This window comes from Triplophysa dalaica, chromosome 12 (assembly GCF_015846415.1).
Source record: "Triplophysa dalaica isolate WHDGS20190420 chromosome 12, ASM1584641v1, whole genome shotgun sequence".
Lineage (NCBI taxonomy): Eukaryota > Metazoa > Chordata > Actinopteri > Cypriniformes > Nemacheilidae > Triplophysa > Triplophysa dalaica.
In genome coordinates this window covers 20778051-20802921 of record NC_079553.1, presented here as the reverse complement: position 1 = coordinate 20802921, position 24871 = coordinate 20778051, and the positions used below count along the sequence as shown (strand labels likewise).

Genomic DNA, 24871 nt, shown 5'->3' with positions numbered 1-24871 from the left:
TTGGCCGCCATTGATTACCATTGTAGGAAAATATGCTTTATAAATTTCTGTTCTGTTATACAAAAACAAAAAGATATTTTGAAGAATGTAGGAAAGCACACCGTTATGGGGCACTTCTGAGTACCGTTGTTAGTTTTCCTACAATGTTGGCCCATAACTGTTTGGTTCAAATATCTTATCATCAGAACAAAGAAATGCGTAAAGATTTGGAACAACTGGAGGTTGAGTTAATGATGACAGAATTAGTTTTTGGTTGAACACTACCTTTAACTGGTAATATTCTGACCCGAGCCTCTTTCCACCTGTGTTATAGAAGTGAGTTTTACGTAAAGTATGATATTCATTTTTAGCGTCCTTTTTTTCATTTTTACACGTCTTTGTGTAATTCAGCTATACGTCATGCGTGGGTTAATAAGTGTTTTTCTCCAGCAGGTGCTTAACATTACATGTCTTATTTTTTTCCTCAGCCTACCTGCTTCGTGTCTGTCAGCCTCCCCTGCCCATCGCCAACGCTGAGATCCTGGCTGAAGACGACGAATTCCAGATCGGTAAATGAAGGAACGTTTGATCATGTGTTTGTTAACATCTCTCATGTTTGTAATCCTCATTAAAAAGACATCCCGAGGTTCCGACCTTTGTTTTGTGGGAAAAATAAGACGCGTTGCTTGGCATTTGTCATCAGTACTGTCACACGTGTAAGCCGTCGGGACTTAATGAACTGATTTTGTTGTTGAGTGTTAGTTGAACAGGCCGATGCAAACATCCGCGTGTGTGATCACTCAACAGGAGACATCATCAGGTACCGCTGCCTGCCGGGCTTCACGCTGCTCGGGAGCGAGATCTTGACCTGTAGACTGGGTGAGCGACTGCAGATGGATGGTCCTCCGCCGGTCTGCCAAGGTGAGTTTGGCAGAACGTCCCGTACGCTGCCTCATTTGTGTCTCGTGTTGTTTCTCGTTTCACTCGTCATGTTGTCGGCTCTGTCAGCGGCTGTTTGTGTCTTTGATGCTTGATACTTCAGGTTGTGGATTTTAAAATTGGGTTTCCTTTGTTTAGTTTCATGTGTGGATGTACTCTTGATGTCTCTGTGAACCGGAAGTAGCGATCGTTTTTACTTCCATATTTTGATGCATGTCCGAGTGAAATGGAATTTTGAATGAGAAAAGCATTGGCCGTGGCATTCATCTTTCTCTGCGATTTGATGTCTAAAACAGCTGTTGCATTTTGAAATGGAACTGGCTGCAATCTGACAGTTGAAGGGGAGGAGTTAATGGATGCTCCGCCCATTTTGTGCATTTTCAGATTTTGATTAAAGATTATGAGGGCACACAAATTTTAATAAGAGAATGAACCACATTGATAAACTATTTAAAATAAACGCTGCAATATTTCATGGAAAAATAGGCATTACAAATTTTTATTTCACAGGGACTTTAACATTCACTGCAAAAAGGAAAATCTAACTTTTTTCATAACTTTTTTTGCATTCAAGATTCAAGATTCAATAACTTGAGGAGCAAAATGACCTAAGAAATTAATTGTTGTTTTCTGAAAATAAAGTCAAAATTAAGTGTTTACATATACATTTATCATTTATGCATTTGGCAGACGCTTTTATCCTAAGCGACTTACATTGCATTAACCTACAGTATACATTTATACTTAGGTATGAGCAATCCCCTGGGATCAAACCCTCAAGTTTGGGTTGTTTATGATTAATACAAGACGGAATATCTACCAATGGGGTACAATAATAAACTAAATTCTCAAAGTCAATTTTAGTTCATTTTTTTTAATCCATTGGTTTATTTTCTTTCTTTAAGCATAGACTTTTTCTCAACATATACAAGATTTAATATCTTAGGGTCTGAGACAGGGCTAGTCAACAAATGCAGCCCGGCAATCATCTTTATGTGGCCCGCCTTAACATTTCGAATAAACGGAGAGACTTAAAGAACGGTGTGCTTTAAGACATGCACGTCCTGAGATGCCTCATCATTATAAATCCAAACCCGCAGCTCACAACGATTAACATCTTTTTATAGCGATTTGATCGGTCTGTCCAAGAAATGTAATGTTATTTACAACATTTTGATCAACAATTTTGTAAACCAACATTACTATTAAGCATGTTGACAAAATGTTTATATGCTCTCATTCTTGTAGGACCTTTGGATAAAAGCGTCTGCCAAATGAATAAATGTAAATCCACAGCCACAGGCAGTCAGTTTGCACTTGTGATAGGTCGCGTTCTAAAACGCGTGTTGTGCCCTTGAAAGTACGCTAACTGCAGGAAGGTTACAACACGTGAACTGTTGTATCATATATTTTTATTACTGCATTCATTATGTATGATTTAAACCGCTATATTTACGAAAAACAGCTGTTCATCTCCCTCCAGAACTCGCACTACAAAGGATCTCCCCTTCTGAGTGTGTGGGGCACATGAATGCGATTGGAATTCTCCCGAAGATGTGATAATAATGTTCAGTTTCTTGCACAGATCAATTGATTCGCTTTATAAGATGCTAATTTAACGTCACACAGGGCAGGGATTGCTTTTGTGTTTAATGTATTAGCGTTATTGACATTTATTGATTTAACATTCATTAATTCAACCAAATATATACATAAATAACTTCTTGAAAAAACAATGCCACCCACATATTGGATGTACTGGGGGACTGTGGCTGAGTAAATTAGTAGCAATTTTGGGGTAAAGTAAACATTAAGGAATATAAAATACAACGAAAAAGACAAAATCCCTTTTAATTTAATCTCATAAAAAAACTAAAATACTGAATGCAATATTTGTGTGCAACAAAAACAATATAAAATTAACAATACACAATATGGGGGTTTCCTCCGGGTACTCCGGTTTCCTCCCCTGGTCCAAAGACATGCATGGTAGGTTGATTGGCATCTCTGGAAAAATTGTCCGTAGGGTGTGAGTGCGTGAATGAGTGAGTGTGTGTGCCCTGCGATGGGTTGGCACTCCATCCACGGTGTATCCTGCCTTGATGCCCGATGACTCCTGAGATTGACACAGGCTCCCCGTGACCCGAGGTAGTTCGGATAAGTGGTAGAAAATGGAATGGAATGGAATGCACAATATATTACAGAAATTCAAAATTACAGAAGAAATTAGGAAATGGTCAAATAAACTGGCCTGCATCCTATTTAGACATTTTTTTTTATGTTTGTACTGGAAAACAATGGAAAAATAAGAAATTATTTTTTGGAGGGTTTAATCCATACCAGGGTTATTATTGTTAACTAAAGCCAAATGACTAAAATATTAATAAATATATTTAGAATAAAAATAATATAATTTATAAAGTAATATTATTTGAAAGACCCAGATCTATTGAAAGAGGGCAATTATTAAAGCAATTATTAAAATCGAGATAAAAAATGAAATATAAACCAGAAGTAAAAAAGATAAAAAATTATAAAAAATTATGTGAAACGTGAAAAAAATTAAATAAATGAAAGCTTATTGGAAATGAAAAAAAAGGTAACATGAATAAAACTACAATAACCTAAAATGACAAGAGCTCATTGATGTCTTATTCAGAAAGGCCATCACAACCCAGAGCATGTGTCAACGATCGCCCAGGTTTGCGTATCAACCCTTCAGTTTCCTGAACTGCTGTTCCACTCCGTAATCTCTAATATAAAAGCGACCCAGCAGAAGGAAATGTATTTTACTGAAGTTTGCTGTCCGAATTGAATGCGATAAGAGTGAAAGAAAATAATAGATAGGCGAGTCATCTTTCTATAGAGTCTCACTGGCTGCACTCAAAATAAACACACTGTACAAAACAAGCAACGTGGAAGATTTATGAGCCTGTTCTTTCCAAAAATCAGTCAGGAAGACGCCGGAAAACTCACCAAATATCAGTTTGAGTCACTCAGAGCACTTACAGAATGAATTTGAGACTGAGATATTATGTGACTGGATGTTATGAAAATGGTTTAACTATAGTAACCATATTGACCAGAAATAAACCAATGCTTTTACTGTGGAACTAACCGTAGTCCAACCATAATATTTGTAGTTTTTACACAAATGGTAATCAATTAAAAAACATCTAGAAAATATAAATATTGTATTGCAGATGGTTTGTATGTCCGCTGGTGTCTGTTGTATTCAACACGCCGTTGTTTTGTAGTTCAGTGTCCAGACAACGAGGTTCTGTTCGACTCCAACGGCGTAATTCTGAGTCCGGGTTACCCAGACAGCTACCCAAACCTTCAGATGTGCTCCTGGATGGTGAACGTGGAGAAGGGCTACAACATCACACTGCACTTTGAACTCTTCCAGACGGAGAAAGAGTTTGATATTCTGGAGATCTTTGATGGTGAGTTTGAATTATTCCTCACATTCAGACCGACAGCGGTACAAGCGCCCGTCTTAGTATTACAGCCATTATTCTTAGCCCCGTCGTAATTCTGACACCCTTTCTTCCTCGGTGGAGAATGTGAAACGTAATTTGGAGCCTTGGAATCTGTTTGAGAAATAACGGAGTGGGTTTTTTATGCCTTGTGACCATTACGAAAAAATATTTCCCGGTATCTCATTTAGGAGCGGCAGACGTGCAAAGCACTGAAAGATGCTGGAGTGTTTCTTGATAGCGGTGTAGCGGCCAACACAATCTGAGATACATTCGGTGTGTTATTAGCCGCTAATTATTTAAGTGGTTGCAATCAGTAAATGACCCTATAACTCATCAGTGATGGGACGCTCATTAATGCTCGTGCCATCGCCACAGTCTCACTGGAATAGAAAACGAGGAGCCGTATCTATTTTCTCCTCCTCTCAGCATCTCAGTATCTCAGTGATACTCAAGTGGGATATGTGGAGCTCTGTTTGCTAACAACCTGGTTTAATCGGAAATGCAGACATTTGTACACACAGGTACATATTTGCAACCCGGTATCAAAATTTCCAACAACCATAACGTTAACAACACCATATTATATTATATTATATTGTGGTGTAGTGATTTTGAATTCAATCAGATGTCTTATTATGTGTACGTTACTATTTCGTTCGCACAATTTAGACGTATTTGAGCTCGTAACCTTAGCCCCTAAACCTAACAGTTTGTATATTACACAATGTACAACACAACACGTAACAGGAAGATACGACTGCATTTGCTGTTTATTCAAAATGTGCAATTATTCCAAGGGTTCGGAGGCCAAAGAACAGACCCAAAAGCAATCTTCTTCTCCGTCCGCCATAAAACTCCGTTCCTGACAGAAAATAAAAATTGTGTCGTGTGTCTTGTGACTGGCTGCGTCAATACGTTAGCTAATGGTATTAAACGTCATTGGCTGTCCCGCTCCGATTGTGTCACACACTAACCTCGAGCATACACGTTAATAAAACACGACTGGTTGCATTCCTGGAGCACGATCGTCAGCGATTAAAACCAGCTGTGCTCACACAGCGATATCGTACGGCTTTTGAAGACTCGAAACGCTAGGTTACCCATTTGTAATGCTTTTATACTGTTTTTGGTCAGTGTTTGCCGTAAATACCCGTGTCTGACTTCTATTTCCTTGTTGCGTGATTATCCCACGCCTCCGTAGCTTTGAACCGCCGGCCTGACAAGCGGGTCTGTGAACGGTGCCGTAATGGCACTGGACCGGATGGCTGCTTGCCGGAGCTGGATTATCTTCCCCTGTTGCAAGTCTTGTCTATGGTGTATTATGTGTATCTGATTTCTCACCACTTTTCTCATGTTATGCTGTATTTTTCTTCTTAAATCCATTTCGTTACACTGTACTTGTATATGTGTAATGACAATAAATTGAATCCATTCCAATCCAATGTGGTAGGGAAGTGGGGTAGTTTAAGGTAGGAATGGGGTTAGGCGCTCTAAAATATCGATCAAAGTACAAATGGTAAGCATTTATAAAATAGAGGCAAATTGTGACGCATTCTCTAGCACAGGGGTTTACAAACTGGAGTCCGGGGACCCCCAGGGGGCCTACAAAAGCTTGTCTGGGGTCCCCAGAAAATGTAACTGAAAAAGGCTAAACTTTTAGTTGTACGTCTACTAAATAGTATTATTTTTTCTTTCCTCATTTCCAATTTTTTGCTCGTTTTTATGTGCTTTTTTGCTACATGCAAAGTCACCAGAATTTTTTTGATTTGTACAATATATTTCATTTATAGTTCCTTTTTTCACACTTAAGTACAAACACAATTGAACTCTCGGTTCCAAAATGAGATCAATTTGAACACTGACACTTGTTAACTTTCACTTAGAAGTCAACCAATCAATGACTTTGTTTGAAAGTATAACAAAAATATTGCTTATAAAAAAATGCATTGAAGCTTAACCGTCCCATATTGCAACTGTCCCCCGGTCTCCCTTTGCGTATGTATGTAATTTTGTATTCTATTAAAAAAATGTAAGAAGAAATGGAAGAAAATGTCTTAATGTACCCTGTGAGAACATCCTTAATCTAACCATCTGTGATGATGTCATTGCAATCTAGTTATGTTACTAATTTCCTTTTGTTTTTTGCAGGGCCCAATATTTACAGTCCGTCTCTGGCGGTGTTGAGCGGAGATCTCAGCGTGCCCTTTAATATGTCCACGACGGGTCACCAGTTATTTTTACGCTGGTCCTCCGATCACGGCACCAATAAAAAAGGCTTCCGAATCACTTACGTTGGTGAGTATCAAAGTATGTATCCCCGATCGGTAATTCCTTTAGTTTTCTGTGTGTCTCTCGTCACGTTCTGTCTGTCCTCTCCATGACACCAGCGTCCTCGTGTACGTCCATTTGTCCTCGTGTTTGTGTCCAAATGTTTGTGTATCTATATGTTCCCTTGTATTTCTGAAGTTATTGTGTCAGAAGCTGTTTGATATAAATATTGAGTGTGTTTGAGTTGTTTTGAGGCTTGTTTTAAACACTCTGTATCTGCGATTTTCCTTTATGAAAATTGACAATGTTTTTATTATAGTAAAAGTATAGTAAACATTGCGGTTTGGCAGATTGGTGACCATTTGCATTACCACAGATACATCACATATATTTTATTTATTTATATTCGATAGATTTTTCATTGTTACAATCATTGTCCAGAGTTTTATTAAAGTAAAAGTGTGGTAAACATGGTATTTTGGCAGATACATGATGTGTAAAACAGTCATTATGTTGTGTGCTGAGTTTCTACATGTTGTAGATGTGATGTGTGTTTGTAATTTTGGTTCGAAGTAAATGGTGTATTACAACTTTAGAGTAATACAGAAAAAAAGCTATGCAAGCTTTTTATATTTTATCTTTTTTGTTCTGCTGTTTTTTCTGACGTGACCTGTAGAAAGGAGTAGAATAGAAATATTGTGTTGCGCGAATCATGTGTAAGTGTTTAACAGTTTGTGGTTTTATCTATAGCCATGTACTGCAGCACACCTGACTCTCCTCAGCACGGCTTCGTGGTCAGTCAGACGGGCGGTCACGCCAACAGTGTCGTCCGCTGGGCCTGCGACCGCGGCTACAGGCTCATTGGCAAAAATATGGCCGTTTGCAGGAGAACAGACTTGGGTTTTCTGGCCTGGGACTCGTCTGTGCCTGCCTGTCAAGGTGTTGAATTCATTTATTTATTTCCTTTAACTTGAGTTTGAATGAAACACATCCTGTGTCGATTAAAAGAGTCCCTTGCAAAGCGCTGTTGTGGTTTAACCTTGGCTGTAAATAAGCTAAGCTTTGTTTTCTTGTTTTTTTACATTGGTGTAGATTGTAGTGCGTTTATTTAAATTTTCTTATTCACAAGTGCTGGAGAGGTTGAGACAACAATCCAGAGGGGTTTGTGCAAAGTTCTTCTTCTCGGTGTAACAAGAAAATTGTTTTTGAATCACTAGAATGAACAAATCGAAGAAATGAGTTTGGTCAGAAAACAGGAGTAGTTCATTCAAAAATGAAACAATTTATTCACACTTAAGATGTCCCACGACTTCATTTTTTATCATACAATTAATTTAATATTAAAAGAGTATCATGTAATTTTTATGCAGGCTTCAAAATGGTCCAAAAATTTTAGGAGAAGTTCATCCAAAAATGGTCCCCAAAAAGTTATAAAAGGAATATTTAATTAACAATAATTCGTCATATTTAATTAAATAAATTAATATTCCTTCTATGGAAAGTCAATGGGGATCCATTATTTTGAGTAAACTTCCTTTAAAAATGTCTCTAGAAGTAAAGATTGTTTAGGTATTTTTAATAATATTTTAATAAGCATTTTTTTTTTATTTGTAATTTCTTGTTAATTTTAGGTTTTTTCTTTGCAACGTGCTGTTGTCATCTTATTTTTTATATTGCGTTATGAGTTTGATTTATTTGTATTTCAGTTTTACATTTTTTTCTTTTTATTCATTTATGATTAGTAATTTTATTATCTTATTTATACTTGTTTAATTCATTTTCTCAACATTTCTTAAATTCATTTAGTATTACAAGTAGACCTAAATATTTTTGTATTTCAGATAACAGAAATGTTTAATTAGTTTTAGTAAATGAAAATTACCTTGAATAAAACAAGAAAACAGAAAACAAGCACACGCCAATCTCGTTTGTTCTTGCGTGTCTTGTCACTATGTGTGTTGTGTCATGACACACAAGAACCTATGACATTTATCTCTTATCAACCTTAATTTAACTCTTGGATCTTATTCAGTACAAATCATCAACAAAACACTTTGTTTAACAGTACGTCCACACATGTTCTTTCAGCAGTGTGTTGTGTTTAATGTGGTTTCCACATATTTGGAAGGTGTTATTCGGATTGAATTGATGTTTCTGATATGCTGTGTCATGTGCCAGCCACATTGACCAACTGGTTCTTTGTTATTGCTAATGAATACCACCGGATGAGCGCCTGCTTTTTGCTTCGCTGTTATTAGCTCTTTATGAAAGCGCCATTGTTTAGTTGGTTTGATTTGATATGATTTTTAGCACTCAATAATTGGACATCCAATTATGTCTCAGCACCATATTGATGTTGCTTTGAGCAAACCGCTGTAACTTTTCCAAATGTTTCATCACACATTTCTGCCATTCTGGCTAAATACAGCACTGCTTGATTATTCAACATGACTTTCTGGTCAGAATATAGATGGGATATTTCAGGTATACAGTACATGTACAACTCTGAACTTGTGTTGTAATTTAATTAGTTTCATTTTACGTAAGAGTATTGCAGACTTTGAGAAATAGGGTTTTGTTTGAGCTCAAACATGTACATTTCTTTAATTTAATAATATAAGTCACATTTTTTATTTGTAGCAAAACTATGGTTAATTTTAGAAAGGAATAACCTGATTATGTCAAAAATAAGGCGGAAATTAGGAAAACCTTCACGAATTAAAGTAAAAAGCCAAAGTGCATTGTTCCTATTTTTGTAAAATTAGTATGTTTTTATTTCTATATTGTCCTAACTTCTGTAAATTTCTAAAACTGATTAATTCTTTATTTATTATCCTTTTCAGGTCCCAAAACAAATCCAAATACTGATGGTTAGGTTGTTTCTTCTCACCTAAAGTGGTTTAGTGATGAATGATATCATTAAGAAAACTGCGTTTGTTAGTTAATTTTCTTTAAAGGATTTATAATAACCGATATTATGATATTACGATGTCATGATAACAAAAAACGTTTTTTGGCTTTAGGGTTTAATATTTTTCCCAGTAAATAATAACTTCTGTGATGGTGTACTGCATAAAGAAGACAAGCGGTCTGTAATTTGGAAAAGCATTGCTGGTATTCAGGAACAAAACGCGGGGTCTCTGCAGGGAAAGGGTTAATTCCAGGTCCACATGTTGGGAATTGAATCCATGGCATTGACTTGACCTTCCCTGACCTGATGGAAAACTCAGCGAGGTGTGTGCGCATCAATGCCGCGCTTCAATTATCGAGTAATTGGCTTATGTGGACAGGTTAACTAGATTCTGATAGTAACAAGCTGCCATTTTTAAAGCAATTCATCAGCATTGAAACTTGGATGAAGACATTTTTCCTTTAAGACACTAGGACAGTCCTGCCGTTTAAATGACGACTTGTCTTTTATCATTTTATTGTCCTTTATTTTATTTATCTCATAAGCATTCTTATCCCAAAATAAGGTTTACTTACAAAAATACCTCCCAAAAATGTGAATGATGTTGAGTTGAGCGGTGCAGATGTATACAGTTGTGGTTCTTTAATCATTTTATAAACAATATTACAGGGGGACAGTGTTTGTAAAAAATTCTCGCTGCATTGTTTATTTCAGAAGCTGTCAAACGATCGCTTCAGCTTCCGGCGCAAGTCAGAAATTGCATTTTGCAATTCTTGGGGGGAAATCTGATTATCTCCATTCACATTTATTGCATCGAGCAGCGTTTATCTCTTTTGAATTCCTCAGTCTGTGATGCGTGTTCTGCTTGTCATGTTTCCAAAAAAAGTCTAACGCCATATTTCAGCTATGGCAGGACTGTAGCCTTAGAAGAGGTTTACTTTGACTTACAACACAAGCTTTGTCAATATTTAAAGTATTTATGTTTTTAATATTCATGGGTAGGATGTGCCTTCGTGAAAATACTTCACTGCCAGTATTTTAAGGAAAATTTAAAGTAAGTGTAGGCTTCAAAATATATTTCTTAAGCTCATATGAAAGCTGAATGTGAGGATGTCTTGAATGTCATTTTTTATTCCTTGTTTCGAGTTTGTGGATCTCATCAGCGTGTCTTTTCGCAGCTGTATCCTGCGGCGCACCCGTGGCTCCCGTGAATGGAGGAGTTCTGGCCGCTGATTATTCCTCAGGAACACGAGCCACATATTTCTGTAACGATGGTTTCCGGCTGTCCTCTAAAGAGGTGACCAGCACCGTGTGCCAGGCTGACGGCACGTGGAGTAACCACAATAAAATCCCTCGCTGCACAGGTGAAGGACGAAATCCACAGATCGTGAGGCTGTGTTGGTGGCTGTTTTGAATGATTTCATTGACCATACTGGGGTGCAGATTGGAAACGTAATGAGCTTTTAAACGTGTTAATGCATCATTGACGCGCTGTTTCAGAAGATAAGCGGCGTAATTATGCTGCCTTTTAAAATACTTTGTTTTGGACAAATTCCATTCCATCCCAATCCCTACAAAATGGCAAAGCAAAAGAAATGTAATTCTTTTAATTCCAGCAAATGTTGATAAGAGAAGCAGTTGTGCTTTGAAGGGAGAGTATTGCCAAATTGACTTAATCTAAAGACCAAAATTTATTGAAATCGCAATTTATATTGTAATTTATATTATTTTAAATATTGTATTCTATAATATTCTTAATAAATCTATAAAGTTTATTTGAAACGAAAAGCAATTCATCTTGTTGTTCATGAATACTATATACTGTATATATATAATTTGGACATTTTATTAAATATTATATTTAATGTATAATTATTTAATTTAGTTTAGTTTAAATGTTTTTAAATATACATTTATTTAAAGTTCTGCATATTTATATTAAATATTGGATTCCATATACTATAGATAGTTTCATCAGACGCACATGCCTGACCCAGTCAACTTCTAGTCTGTATTTGGTGACAATAAAAAAACAATTATATTTAATTTATATTAATATTTTATTGTATATTACTTGTATTACAGTTAATTAAAACTAATTAACAGTAATTAGATTTGTTGCAGAGGTATACTGGAAGTTAAGTAAATATCACAGTTACAAATAATATAATAATTGAATTGTTTTAATATTATTTAATATACAATTATTTAGTTTGATTTATATTACATAGTATACATATGAAGTGAGTATTTTAAGTTCATGCTCACTAGGTTTTAAAACAAAGCCAACAGGGCAATATCACAACATTTCTCTTGCTTTTTTCAAACATAACTTTCAATCTTATGCCCCCCAGGCCCTAATTCTAAGCTGCTAAAAATGAGTCATACAGTAATGGTTATCATAATGTATTAAAGTATTAAGATACATTTCTGAATTACTATGTAGTGTGAACTACGCTTCATGTCAAATTCTCATAACGAAGCCTTGCGTTAAATTAAATGATGACTGTTTTGGTTACAAGAAACCTTGGCGAACAGTTGAAGTGTCATAAGAAGTGTTTAACATGTGCCTTGGTTGCTTTTCGCAGTTGTGGTGTGTCCCAGTATTGGCTCCTTCACCCTGGATCACGGCAAGTGGAGGATTGTAAATGGCTCTCGTTACGAATTCGGCACCAAGGTGGCCTTTGCCTGTAACCCGGGGTACTACCGGCTGGGCCCCGCCCACATTCACTGCACGGCCAATGGGACGTGGAGCTGGAGAAACGAACGACCTCGCTGCAAGAGTAAGTGATGCGCTTCATTTGTTGCTCGGAGATGAACAGCTTAGGAAAGATGACAGACACAATCCCAATCCTTGTTAAGATGACCTGTTCTTAAGGTCAGCCGGTCCAGACAACAAGACTAATGATTTTGTCAATTGAGCGCTGACGTGTGAAGGATTAGCAGCTCGGCTGCCTCCAGCATCCAGACGCTCGTTGTCGGGTCCAGATGACATCTGGAAACATTTTCTGCTATTTATGTGGGGAAAGTAGATCTAAATATAGCATTCTTATTGGTAGTTGAAAACTTTCACATCAGCTATTTTATACAGTAGCACTCGTGAATATGTCATGGGTATACAACTTTGTGAGGAAAGCTTAAAAATTTGCTAAAGAATTACATTACACTTTTTTGCCAGGATATGTTTTTCTACTCGTATGTTCATGTTGTTTTTGTTTATTTGCTTTATTTGGCTGATGTAACCTAGTGGTGAAAGGTCTAAGATGAAATGGTGGTTTAACGGAATAGTTCACTTAAACATGAAAATCGTTTTAAAGTTTAGTCACACTCGTGCCATCGAAACAATTGTTTATTAAAACCATATTCATATTGTTTGGCGAATATGTTTTAATTTTGTTGAATCTTTGTGTTTGCTTAGAGAAATGTCATCAATCTGGGATGGCAATAGAACAATAGAAACCATTAAAATACCATTATGAACCCTTAGCTTTTTCATTAAAACATCACAAAAATCCTTTATGTAGTCTGTTTTGGGCATTATACCAGTAGGAATTAACATCCCACCAATAGAATCCATCACAAACCAGTAGACACCATTACAGTTTCCATTAAAACCATTACAATTTCTTCAATGGTTTCAATGTTTTTTTCCATGGACAATAAACAGGAAGTTTGTAATGGTTCTAATTGAAAAGTTAATGGTAGACACCATTAGAGTTTCCATTAAAAGCAGTACAAATCCCTTTCAAACCATTCAAAAACTTCTTTTATGGTTTCTATAGTTTTTTCAGCAAAAAAAAAACATCACCATGGTGTCGATAAAGTCTTGAAAACACATTCACACGTGAAAGTATAACGAACCCTGTTTTATTTTCTTAATACTCGTTCACTTGCATACTGTTCTTATCAAGGAGTTAAAAAGAAAGACATATGGTAGTGTCACAATAACAAATTCCATCTGCTCAAGATGCGTGAAGATAAATAAAGGTTCCCTTTTATTCAGATTCTTTAAAAAGCAGGTTTGTGGCACACGCGTGTCATCATGTGTTGTGCATTGGCAGGTGCTGTCCTCAGATGGTTTACTTCCCAATGTTGTGGGGAAAACAGTCTTGTGCTGTAGCTTCAGAGGTGATAAATGTGTAGATGCCATCGAATGAGATTCACAATCTAAACATTAGAGGCGGTTTATGACTGATGGCATCTGACAGAATCAATGCGGTGCTGAGGGGGAACTCTGCGCCGTGGCAATTTACAAAAACAACAACAATCAGAGGAGAGATGATGAGCAGCTGGAAACCGCCGTGCATTTTTATACATGGGCAACCCGCTGTGTGCAACACATAATGTATATAATAATTTTAATAAACAATTTCTGATCTTATATTCCAGATGATTTTAATTTGCTCGTGCCAATATTACCCATACATAAAAAATAGACACCCCTTTGAATGCTAAATCAATGTTGATGCCATATTGGGTAGACTAAGACTGTCCTGCAAACACTTAGACTTAAACACAGGGGCAAGTAAATTCTTCATGACAATAAATAATAAGGGCTTTTCAATGATTTATTGCAATTAATCGCATCCTTGATAAAAGTTTGTGTTTACATAATATAAATATATGAATATAGAAAAGTATAAAAATGATTAAATATATCAAATTTAAATTGTATATAAATTAGTGGTGGGCTAACGCCGTTAACGCAGTGAGACTATTATCGCGCGTTAAAAAAAATGTCGCCGTTAATCTATTCTCAAAGTTGGGTTGTGAGCTGGGTCTATACTACGCAAGCTATGATGACTTTCACCTTGATATTTTAGCGCGGATGTATACCAGCTTAACTGCACTGTACGGGGCGAGAACGAGATTTTTCAACTCGCGTGATTCGCGTCATTCGCGGAAGCAGAAGCCGCCTCATCATCTCATAACCAGGGCTTCATTCTCGCCGCCTCATCATCTCATAACCAGGGCTTCATTCGCGCCGCCTCATCATCTCATAACCAGGGCTTCATTCGCGCGATTCGCGCAGCAAGTAGGTCTATTGGCTCTTTTCATTAACATATAAATCACTCGCGCTTGAGGCGCCATTCGCGTTTGGTCTGAACACAACATAACGTTACTGTGAAATTACCGCATCAAACGTGACGTGCTAACATGGATGCAGCTATGAAGCCGCCGGGTTTGCTTCAGGGAATATTAATTTTTAAGAAGCTTCCCAATAGAAACATCGACAAGACTAAGGTTGTTTGCACCTTGTGCAATACGGAATTGGTTTAAAAAAAAACACTTTCTCTCAACAGGTAGTGGTCTAACTTTAGTTGAAACCAGTAACTTTGTATTGAGATCTAATGTATTATGGCTCCTGTATGACATATCGCTTGTTGCTCCCTCACTCTTTGTAAGTCGCTTTGGATAAAAGCGTCTGCTAAATGACTAAATGTAAATGTACTGTAGGAGCTCTTCCAGTCTCAAGTACCACCTAAACGGAAATCATCCCTTAGCTAATGCGGAAGTAAACGCAAGTTCATCTTATTGAACATAATTTAATTTTCATCACCAATTATCATAGTAGAACAGCTTTCTCAAGCAGTTTGTGATGCATTTTGGAAACAGGAGATGAGCCCCTGGTCTAATGCGCCACCTGCCTTGAGAAACCCGTTCTCAAAGACTTACTTTTAGTCATTATTTGGGTAGCACACATATTCTGAATGCCTTCGGCAGAATTCAAATGAGCCATTTTAATCTAGATTAATCTAGATTAATTTTGGAATTAATCTAGATTAATCTAGATTAAAAAAAAAAATCTATGCCCACCACTAATATAAATATACATAGAAAATATATACATGTACATTTTTCCTACAAAGAAACTTGTACAGGTATGGGTATGTGTTTTTAAATACAAAATAAATCTGCAAAGTGCACACAGATATATAATTTGTAAAAAATACAATTCTAAATGAATTAGTCCTATAAATAATTGTCCGAAGATAAAAAAAATTCTCAGTTTTTTGCACTCCACATACATCGTAAACCTCAAGTGGAGAAATGTAAATGTTTTGTGCTTTTTTCAAAGAAACCCATCCCCCTCATTCACGTGCCCTGCCCAATATGGCCGACAACTTACCAAAAGGGTCAATTCAATGTCTGTGTATGATGAAAACAGTTAAAAGTTACACTACTTATGTCGATTTACTGAAAGTCTTATGGAAGTCTACTTAAGGTAGAGATGCACTGACATATAGGCATAATCATCGGTATCAGTCGATAAAAGAATTAACTATCTGCCGATATTTAAAAAAAAAAGCAGATGATCAGGGCCGAATATGAATTAATCACATTCAGAAAATAAAGAAATATTCATTTAATCTTCAGAATCAGCATCGGCAGATATCATTTTCAATAAAATCTATTCTATCAATAGCTTTTCTGTCGCTCAGTGGTAAGAGCACTGCGTTAACAACGCAAGGTTGTGCGTCGATCCCAAGGGATTGCACTTACCTATGTATAAATGTATTGGATAATGCAATGAAAGTCGCTTTGGATAAAAGCGTCTGCCAAATGAGTAAATGTGATGTAAATGTAATGTATCAGTGCATCTTTTACCTGAAGTATTAGTTACTTCTCAACATTGGATAAGTAAGCGTTTAAAAGATTGTGGTGTGGATCTCTTAACCGCAAAAATAGCTGAAATTCAACATCATGCAGCCATTCGTCTTAGATATTTTCCTCATTGTGGTGTGTTTCTTGTGTGTGTTTTTGGGATGGGGGAACAGGCTCACAAATTGGGGGTAAAACACAGCACATTTCGAGTCTTGCGTGCCGATTCATTCCACGCTCTCTATTGCCTCTTACTGCAGTTATTTCGTGCGGAGAGCTGCCCACTCCTCCTAATGGAAAGAAAATTGGAACGCAGACGACCTTTGGAGCCACGGCCATTTTCACCTGCAACTCGGGCTACATTCTGGTTGGCTCCACCGTACGGGAATGTCTGGCTTCGGGTCTTTGGAGTGGGACGGAAACGCATTGTCTGGGTAACACAACAAACCTCTTCTCTTTCAGAACATCACACCTGTTAGGCATTACCATCAGCGTAACCTTTAAGCAGAGATGAGATCCTTGAACAAGGTCCTAAAAAGATCTCTGGCATTTCATAATCTGTATTGCTATGGCAACAGTGACACACACACACACACACACACAAAAGCAGTGTTTCAAAACATACTGGGCTGCCTTTGTAGATAGGTGCACACATATTAGGATTACGCTGCCTTCTAATACATCATCTTTTGCCAAATTCTAAGGTAGATGCACATGTTATATTCCTTGAGAAAGCAATCCCACAATGCAATGTGATAGCTCAGGAAAAGGTAGAGACAAAGCCAGCTAAATATTTTAATAGTTTAATTATATTCTGTACTGAAAATCATTAATACATAAAACAGCATTTGCTGACTCAATGAGCAAATATCTGATCTGTAGGAATGAAATTTCCAACTTGTTTGTCTTGCTTTCCTGTACATATAATTAATAATATAAGATACATTTACCACTTTATCAAATATCAAGTTTATGCCTAAAACAAGAATAAATATCTCTCCCTCTATATATATATATATATATATAGAGAGAGAGAGAGAGAGAGAGAGAGATTTTTTTAAACTAATGAATATTTAAATATTAATATTTGAAGATTTGCAAAAACAGATGTTTTAAATTATGATATGTTTTTATTCTGTTTTGTGTTAGTTAGCTGTATTTTTTTGGGTTATTATTACATATTCAAAACAAACGAACAGCAGTTTTTATAAAAAAATGAATAATTTGCATATAATAATAAATCATTTTTACAGTGTATTTTTTAAGCTTATGTATAAAAGGTAATTGGATAATAGAGATTTTTTTTCCAGAAACCAACTCACATTCGATGATTTTTTCGTACAAAAGCTTAATGTTCCTCTATCCTCAGAACAATACTCTGGAGGCACTCAAAGTTTTGTGGAAATGATTGTTAATGCTGGTGGTGACTGACAAAATCACTACAGTCAAAAAAAATGCTTATCAGATGTTTATTCTATCCCAATTACAAGCAACATACTGTAGACAGCATTTGTGGGTAATATTTGTCATTCACCCTCTGTATTTATGAAAAAAAACTATGAAGATCTATATATTAAAGCATTGTTTATGTGAATAAATATAAAGGTTGATTAATATAAAGCGATTAATAGTAATTAAATCAATAACTCAAACCTTTGTTAAACCATCAAATCCTGTCAGTCTCTGAGATCAGCCGAGCACCTCAGGCCGGTTTCAGCAGGCTTTAGTGGCGGGGTAGCTTTTGAAACAGAGAAAGAAATCTTTGTGGATATTCATGTTTCTCCATCATGTTCCCCTGACCGGCAATTGCCCGAGCGTCTTCATGTAATAGAATAATCTCAGCTCCAACTGCTGCAACCGGAAAAGAAGTGAGTTTTCTGGAATAGGAAGGAGGTAAAGAAATGATTTGTGCATTATTTGAGCGGGGCGGCGTGCTCTGTGAAGTGTGCAGACTTCTGTTGAGTTTCATCATCAATCAAAACAGAGGAAACCACGGACAGCTTTTGATTTATCGTCTTTCTTTGTCATTCATCACATCATCTCCCAGTCGGACTATATTGTGAATTTCTTTGTCCACATTGATATTCTCCAAAACACTTTTCACATATTTTGTAAATGTTTTTTTTGCAGGAGGTTGATCAATGCATCTATACATCATATTGCACCGCATGATAGAAATGTGCAAGACACGTTTGATAAATGAAAAACCATGATTTATTGATTCAGATTCAAGTTGTGTGTTGTTTGTTTTGTCTTCATTCCAAAAGCTCACATTGGATTTTGATTGTCTGTGAAGCAAATTGTACCATATCTCTTAAAAGTCTTAATATTAAAAGTTATTAAATACATTTTGCATAAGAAACGTTTCTCAATTCCCAGTCCTCTAAAACAAAAAATAGAAATCTTACTCCAAAGTCGAACTCCACAATGACTACGTTAACATGCACCCTTTAAAATGCGATTATAATAGGATTTTGGCAATATTGCAATACACTGATCCTCATGTAAACGCAATCATTCGATCTTAATAATGCGATTAAGCTTAAAATCGCAGTATGCATTATAGAAGTAACATATGTGGCATACGCCAAATTTAATCTCAATAAGAAGGCATTTAAACACCTTAATCACATTTATGCTGCTCTGACCAATGTGCTTCTGTCCCCCGCCTCAGGCCCGATTCACATTTCGCGTATAAAACGATGCAGAAAACGGCAGGTGTGTACCTTTCTTTCTTCAAATGACGTGCGGCACTCTGAAAAGTCTAACTATTTCCATCTCGATGCGCCGCTAACGAGCCCAGAAAAGTTTGTGTACCGTGCATGGCACGTCGCCCCCTATTTGGGCGCACCTGCCGTGCATCTACATTTAAAATAACGAATATGCGAATGGAAAAGAAGCGAAATGTGAATTGGGCCTTAAACGCAAATTCATGATAAACATGACAGTCTAAAGTTTTACCGTCAACACAACTCGCTGCCAGCAGTCTCTGCTCCTTATCTTCATACAGAAAATGCGCAAATGTTAAATATTTCTGTCATATTTCTGTGTATATCACAGCATACCCGGAGGAAGGCGTTTAAAAACGGTAGCCAGTAACACGCCTGCTGTAGCTGAGAGCATCGTTTGTTCTGTGTATTATATAAAATAATCAGAATAATTAAAACTGCATGTAAACCAGTAGCGAACCGTCAGGGCCCTCTAGGCCCCTTTGTGATGACCTAAACTATCATAAAATAATATTTTAATAAAGGTCGGCCGTTATTCCCCACTACTATGTATTTTTGACTTTCTGGGTTGATGCTGACTCTGTCCATGTGAGATTTTAAAGTCTCGCGAGGGTAATTCATGATCACGGATGAGTCGCATTTCTGCGATGACATATGCTGTCAGCGCAGCCTGCGCATGCGGGAGTGAAGAGGTTTGCTCATGTCATGTGAACAAGATAACTCTTTCATCACCATTGACGAGTTATCTCGTCATAAAAAAAAAAAACGCTTCCCCGCCAAAGACGAGTTATTACGGCAATCAGTGTTAGTACTGTTTTACAGCAGGTGGCGCTATTACACACCTTTGGGAAAAGGAAGTACAGAATCCCAGAACCTAGAACGTATATGTTTTAGCAGTTTTTAATGATTGTTCGGAGTGTAATCTGGGCGGAATGTTTGATAAAAAACATTAATTATCTCAGCTGTTTAATCAATATGATGCATTTTTGAAGAAACCTACCCACATCTACGGAGTGATAAAAAACGATCAAATGAAGATTGAAGAATATAGTTTATTTTGTTTGAAAGCTGAGACTCTGTTCTTTCATTTGACATATTGTTTGTCCATATATTCTTTACAGAAAATGTACTGTGAGCCAATTAAGTTGGGTGAAAATGTAAAAAAACGCTGGCGTAGGCTGGCATCTTTTATTTAAAAAGACCGGCGGGGAATGAGTTAATGCTATTAAGTCCTAACTTTCAATATTGGAAATAATCGCATTATTGGTGCACATGTAAACGTAGTCGATCTGATATTTGAGTTCTAGAAGAATATCGATTCAGGAACATCTACTGTAGAAATGTTTTTGAAATCCTGTGGCGATGATTTACGATGAAATTTTCTCATGTTCCTCTATCAGCCGGTCACTGTGGTGTTCCAGAAAAGATTGTGAACGGTCAGGTCATCGGGAAGAACTTTGGCTACAGAGATACGGTGGTTTATCAATGTAATCCTGGTTTCCGGCTCATTGGATCCTCCGTGCGCATCTGCCAACAGGATCACAACTGGTCCGGCCAGCTCCCGTCCTGCGTGTGTAAGTTCATCCAGGCTATGAGGAGGACAAAGCACTGTGGGTAAAGTTTGGTATACATCCAAGAGAAGGGCCAATGAACAACATGAGACAAACCTCATTAGAACTGTAAATCTCATCAATACCAATGAACAATTTGAGATGAAACAGCAGCATCACTTGACTGTGTGTGTTTATCAAGCTTCTTAGATATTTGCTGGCGAGTTTTAGATTTTTTCTCAACCAGAATTGAAGATCCATCTTATATAGGTGAAGGAATAGTTCTTGATACATTTTTTGTCTTACTGCCAGTCAAAGGTTCATACACACTCGACTAAATGTAAAATGTTTATATTTAAAAGACCATGAATGAGTGCTTCAGATACGTTTTAAAAGGAGGAGTTCACCTTCAAAATTAAAAGTCATCATTTACTCGCCCTCTTGTCATTTTAAACCTGTATGACTTTCTTCCTTCCGCAGAACACAAAAGAAGATATTTTGAAGAATGTCGTTAACAGCCCCCCATTCACTTGTTTTGGTTACATTAAAAGTGAATGGGGGGCTGTGCTGTTCTGTTACCCACATTTTTCAAAATGTTTAATTTGTGTTCTGCGGAAGAAAGAAAGTCATACAGGTTAGAAATGACAATGGGGCGTGTAAGGCTGTGTTCAGATTTGACTTCTTTTTTTAAACTGCCAGCGTCTGTTTTAAATTATAATCATATGGATTAAAGCATGTTTTCTTTTTTAAACGCCAGTGTCGGCGTCTTATTCTGTAGCTCAGTGCGTCTTTTATGGTTGAAAAGAGTTAAACTTTTCTGAAAAAAATGCCCTACGTCAAGCTTGTTTTTCACAGCTAACCAATGACAGGGACCCGTCGTTTCCATAACAACATGCGAGGAATGTAATTGGTTGAGAAGGCTCAGGCTTTAAAAAATAACATGACGACCAAAACACCCATTGGAGCATATTTTTGTATAAATGTCATTTTAATTTTCACTTTCAACAATTGATTACCTTCCTAGCGAGAAATGAGTATTGAAGTTTGTAAATATGTCATTATTTATTGCAAATATGCTCTCTGTTTATAATTCAAATAGACTTCCATTCCACTGCGTATCTGTTTCTCTGGGCTGCCTTCATGCATGGAAGTCATGGCGTTCATCTGCTATTTGTTACCAAACGCAGCTATTATTTCTGGTCAAAAAAGAAGTCAAGTCTGAACACGGCCTAAATGATGACAGAATTTTCATTTTGAATGTGAACTACTCCTTTAAGGAAATATAAATTGTGCCCAGTAATGTTTCAGAACAGCAAAGGATTCATATTATGAACTTGCTTGTGAGAACAGGAAATGTACAGACTGAAGATAACATGTTTTTGACAAAATGTTTATACGCATTATATAGTAGTATCGGAAATCAAATTATGTTACATTATCTAGCAAGTTATTGTATAGCATCACATTTTCCTTTAATATCATGCAACCCTAGTCCAAACACTTTGACTCTTACTGTTAACATCAGTTATAATATTTATTTTTGGGGGGTTTCAGCCGTGAGTTGCGGTCACCCGGGCAGTCCTATCTACGGCCGTACCACTGGAGATGGCTTCAACCTCAACGACGTGGTGACTTTCACCTGTAATAACGGCTACATCTTGGAAGGTCCGTCTCAAGCGCAGTGTCAGGCCGACCGTCAGTGGAGTCAGCAGCCACCCACATGCAGAGGTAAGAACCCCGAAGAGATCTTTTCTCATTAGAGTAAAAGTTGAGATCTGTGGCAGTGACGGAAATGAGTTTATTTCTCCTGCAGTTAAAAAAAGCCAATGGCCAATTTCAGCTCGGAGCCCTCTGGCCTTTCAGCCAGCAGAAACCCATTCAGTCGTAATCTAGAGAGAACGACAGTTTAGTCCTGAGAATCACAAGATGAGATGTATATTTTGAATCTAATCTCCGATTTGTTAGCGGCGTGATTATAAGGGTCTCTGAGGGACGTCTGGAGTGGCTCATTCTCACAACAAAATAGATGAAGTGATCAACTGTGATGTTCGGCTGATTGGTGATCAGAGTTTTGGTTTTATTTGCCTGTGAGAAAGAAAAATCACAAACGAGAACTCTGTTGTTTCTTCTAGACATCAATGAAATTAATATGAGAGCAAATGGAAACTTTTGCTCAAGTCTCATCTGCGTCTCAGATGTTTCTCCTGAAAAAGATATGCAGAAATCTTACACATATCAGTCTTAGAAGAAACATATACGACTAAGTAGATACTTGAAAGTATGTGCTTCAGTAATGCTGTTACCTTTTTAGTTATGTTGATTATGAGCGAGTTATATAGCTTTGCGTCTGGGTCACAATTACCCTGTCTGGGTTTATTTTGCGGCTTGAGGACACGTTGTTGTGCTTATTATCTGCCTTGATTCAAAATATAAAACGCATATGAAATATGTACTTGAGTGTAAATAATGTGGGAAGAAAAGAGTATGCAGGGATATGAGATACATGATGGAAATTTGTTTTTAGACATTAAATATGTTCTGTACGCTGGTTGTGTTCTGCAGAGTTTTGTCTTCAGAACGGACAAACAAATCACTTTCTGGCTGGATACTCGCCGTGTCACACCTGGTTGCCTCGAAAATATCTTAAGACCAGAAATGTAATGTTCCCACATTTGCCAGCGTTTTAGGATTATTCATCCATATATCTGAGAGTTTAAAGGAATGGTTCATACATTCTGTTGTCATTTATTAACCTTTATGTGTGACTTTCTTTCTTCCATGAAATGCAAAAGATGTTAGACTGTTCTTTATTGTACAATGAAAGTGAATATCGATCAATTTACTAATATGAAAAATTTCAACGTAAGCATGAGGAGAGGTATGTTTTGTATAGAAGGACTGTAACTCGCTAATAATGTGATGCGTACATTTTGATAAGTGATAAGAGGTGTGAGACGCTCTTAGTGTGTTCAAGTGTGTTTAGCTTCTCAAACAAGAACATATTTATATTGTAGAAGATGTCAAATACCAGTGATGTTGAATTTTTTGGTGGCATTTGTCATAAATTTATACTTTATTAAACTATCAGTGTACTTCAGTGGGTACTATCAGTGGGTACATGCATATCCATGTCTCTCGATTGTCATCAAAAGTATCTCCAAACAGGGTTTTTCTGTTGCCTACAGTCTTGAGGTAATTCAAAAGGTTCTTCACAGCGATGTCATAGAAGAACCATTTTCTCTAAGGATCTTAAAAGAACCATTTCAGTCTTTCGTTTGATAATCTAAAGTAAAAAAAAATCTTTTGTGAAATGGAAATCTTCTTTGGATGTTAAATGGTCCTTTATGATAACATTCACCCAAAAATGGTTCTTCTACTCTCTTAAAAATGAAGGTGCTTAAAAGGTTCTTCACGGCGATTCCATAGAATAACCATTTTTGGTTTCTTTCCTTTTATCATCTTTTTTCGCCACATAAAACCTTTTGTGAAACAGAAAGTTTCTTCAGATGTTAAAGGTTCTTTATGGAACCAAAATGTTCGAAGAACCTTTTGAAGTACCGTTTTCTAAGAGTGTGTAGTAGAGTAGGCGGGGCGAGACCGTGGTTCGAGTCCGGTGAGTAATTGTGAATTAGCGCCAGCTGTGCGCACACCGGGCTCGAATCACGTAGGAGATGGGAGCATAAAAGGAACGAGCGACCGGACCGTCGAGGAGAGAGGACCGGGCCCGAACTTATGTTATGTTTGTGTTTGTGTTTGTATTTATATTATGTTTTGTTCGCCGGCGGTCGTCCGTGAGGGGCCGCCGGCTGTTATATTACTTTATTAAATGTTTAAATGTTTGCCGGTTCCCGCCTCCTTCCTTCCATTTTATTCAGATTTGTTACAGAGTGTAATATTAACAGTACAAATCGAATCACATCAGAAAATATTTTAGTTTAATTTTATGAAATGTTTGGAGATGGTTTCTAACTATGTGCTTCCACCAAGCGCGAATGAAGCGTTAAGCTCGAGTGATTTAAATGTTAAGTCAATGCAAAGACTTGATAGGTCATCCTGCTGTGCGATTCGCACAAATGAGGCGGGGCGAATGACGCGGCACGATGTGAGCGTTTCGGGCGATTGATGAAAATTTACGCCGCGTTGGCCAATCAGGAGCTTGCTCTAGTAGAAAAAAGTGAGAAAGTGAAAGAAAGAGAAAAAAGAAAGTGAGTGAGGAATCTGGTAAGTTGTTTTACTCAATTTGAGCTATATATATATATATATATATATATATATATATATATACATAAATATACATAAATACAAGACTGGAGCCGCCTGGCAGAAGCCCCTCCCATTACACGAATATGCGTCTGTTGCGAAGTGAATTTCATGCGTGAATGAAGCGAGTAAACTCAAAATGTTCAATCG

General features: G+C 37.0%; 1 protein-coding gene across 1 annotated transcript in view; it reads left to right on the top strand.

Moving 5' to 3' along the window:
• The window catches only part of csmd3a (CUB and Sushi multiple domains 3a), a 227882-nt gene that overhangs the window by 158568 nt on the left and 44443 nt on the right, over positions 1-24871 (top strand). The window contains exons 45-54 of the mRNA XM_056762084.1: positions 468-548; positions 787-900; positions 4176-4364; positions 6549-6695; positions 7419-7607; positions 10758-10943; positions 12168-12362; positions 16443-16616; positions 20312-20485; positions 22016-22189. Of these exons, the coding sequence (XP_056618062.1) occupies positions 468-548; positions 787-900; positions 4176-4364; positions 6549-6695; positions 7419-7607; positions 10758-10943; positions 12168-12362; positions 16443-16616; positions 20312-20485; positions 22016-22189 (1623 nt within the window). The remainder of the gene's footprint in view (positions 1-467; positions 549-786; positions 901-4175; positions 4365-6548; positions 6696-7418; positions 7608-10757; positions 10944-12167; positions 12363-16442; positions 16617-20311; positions 20486-22015; positions 22190-24871) is intronic.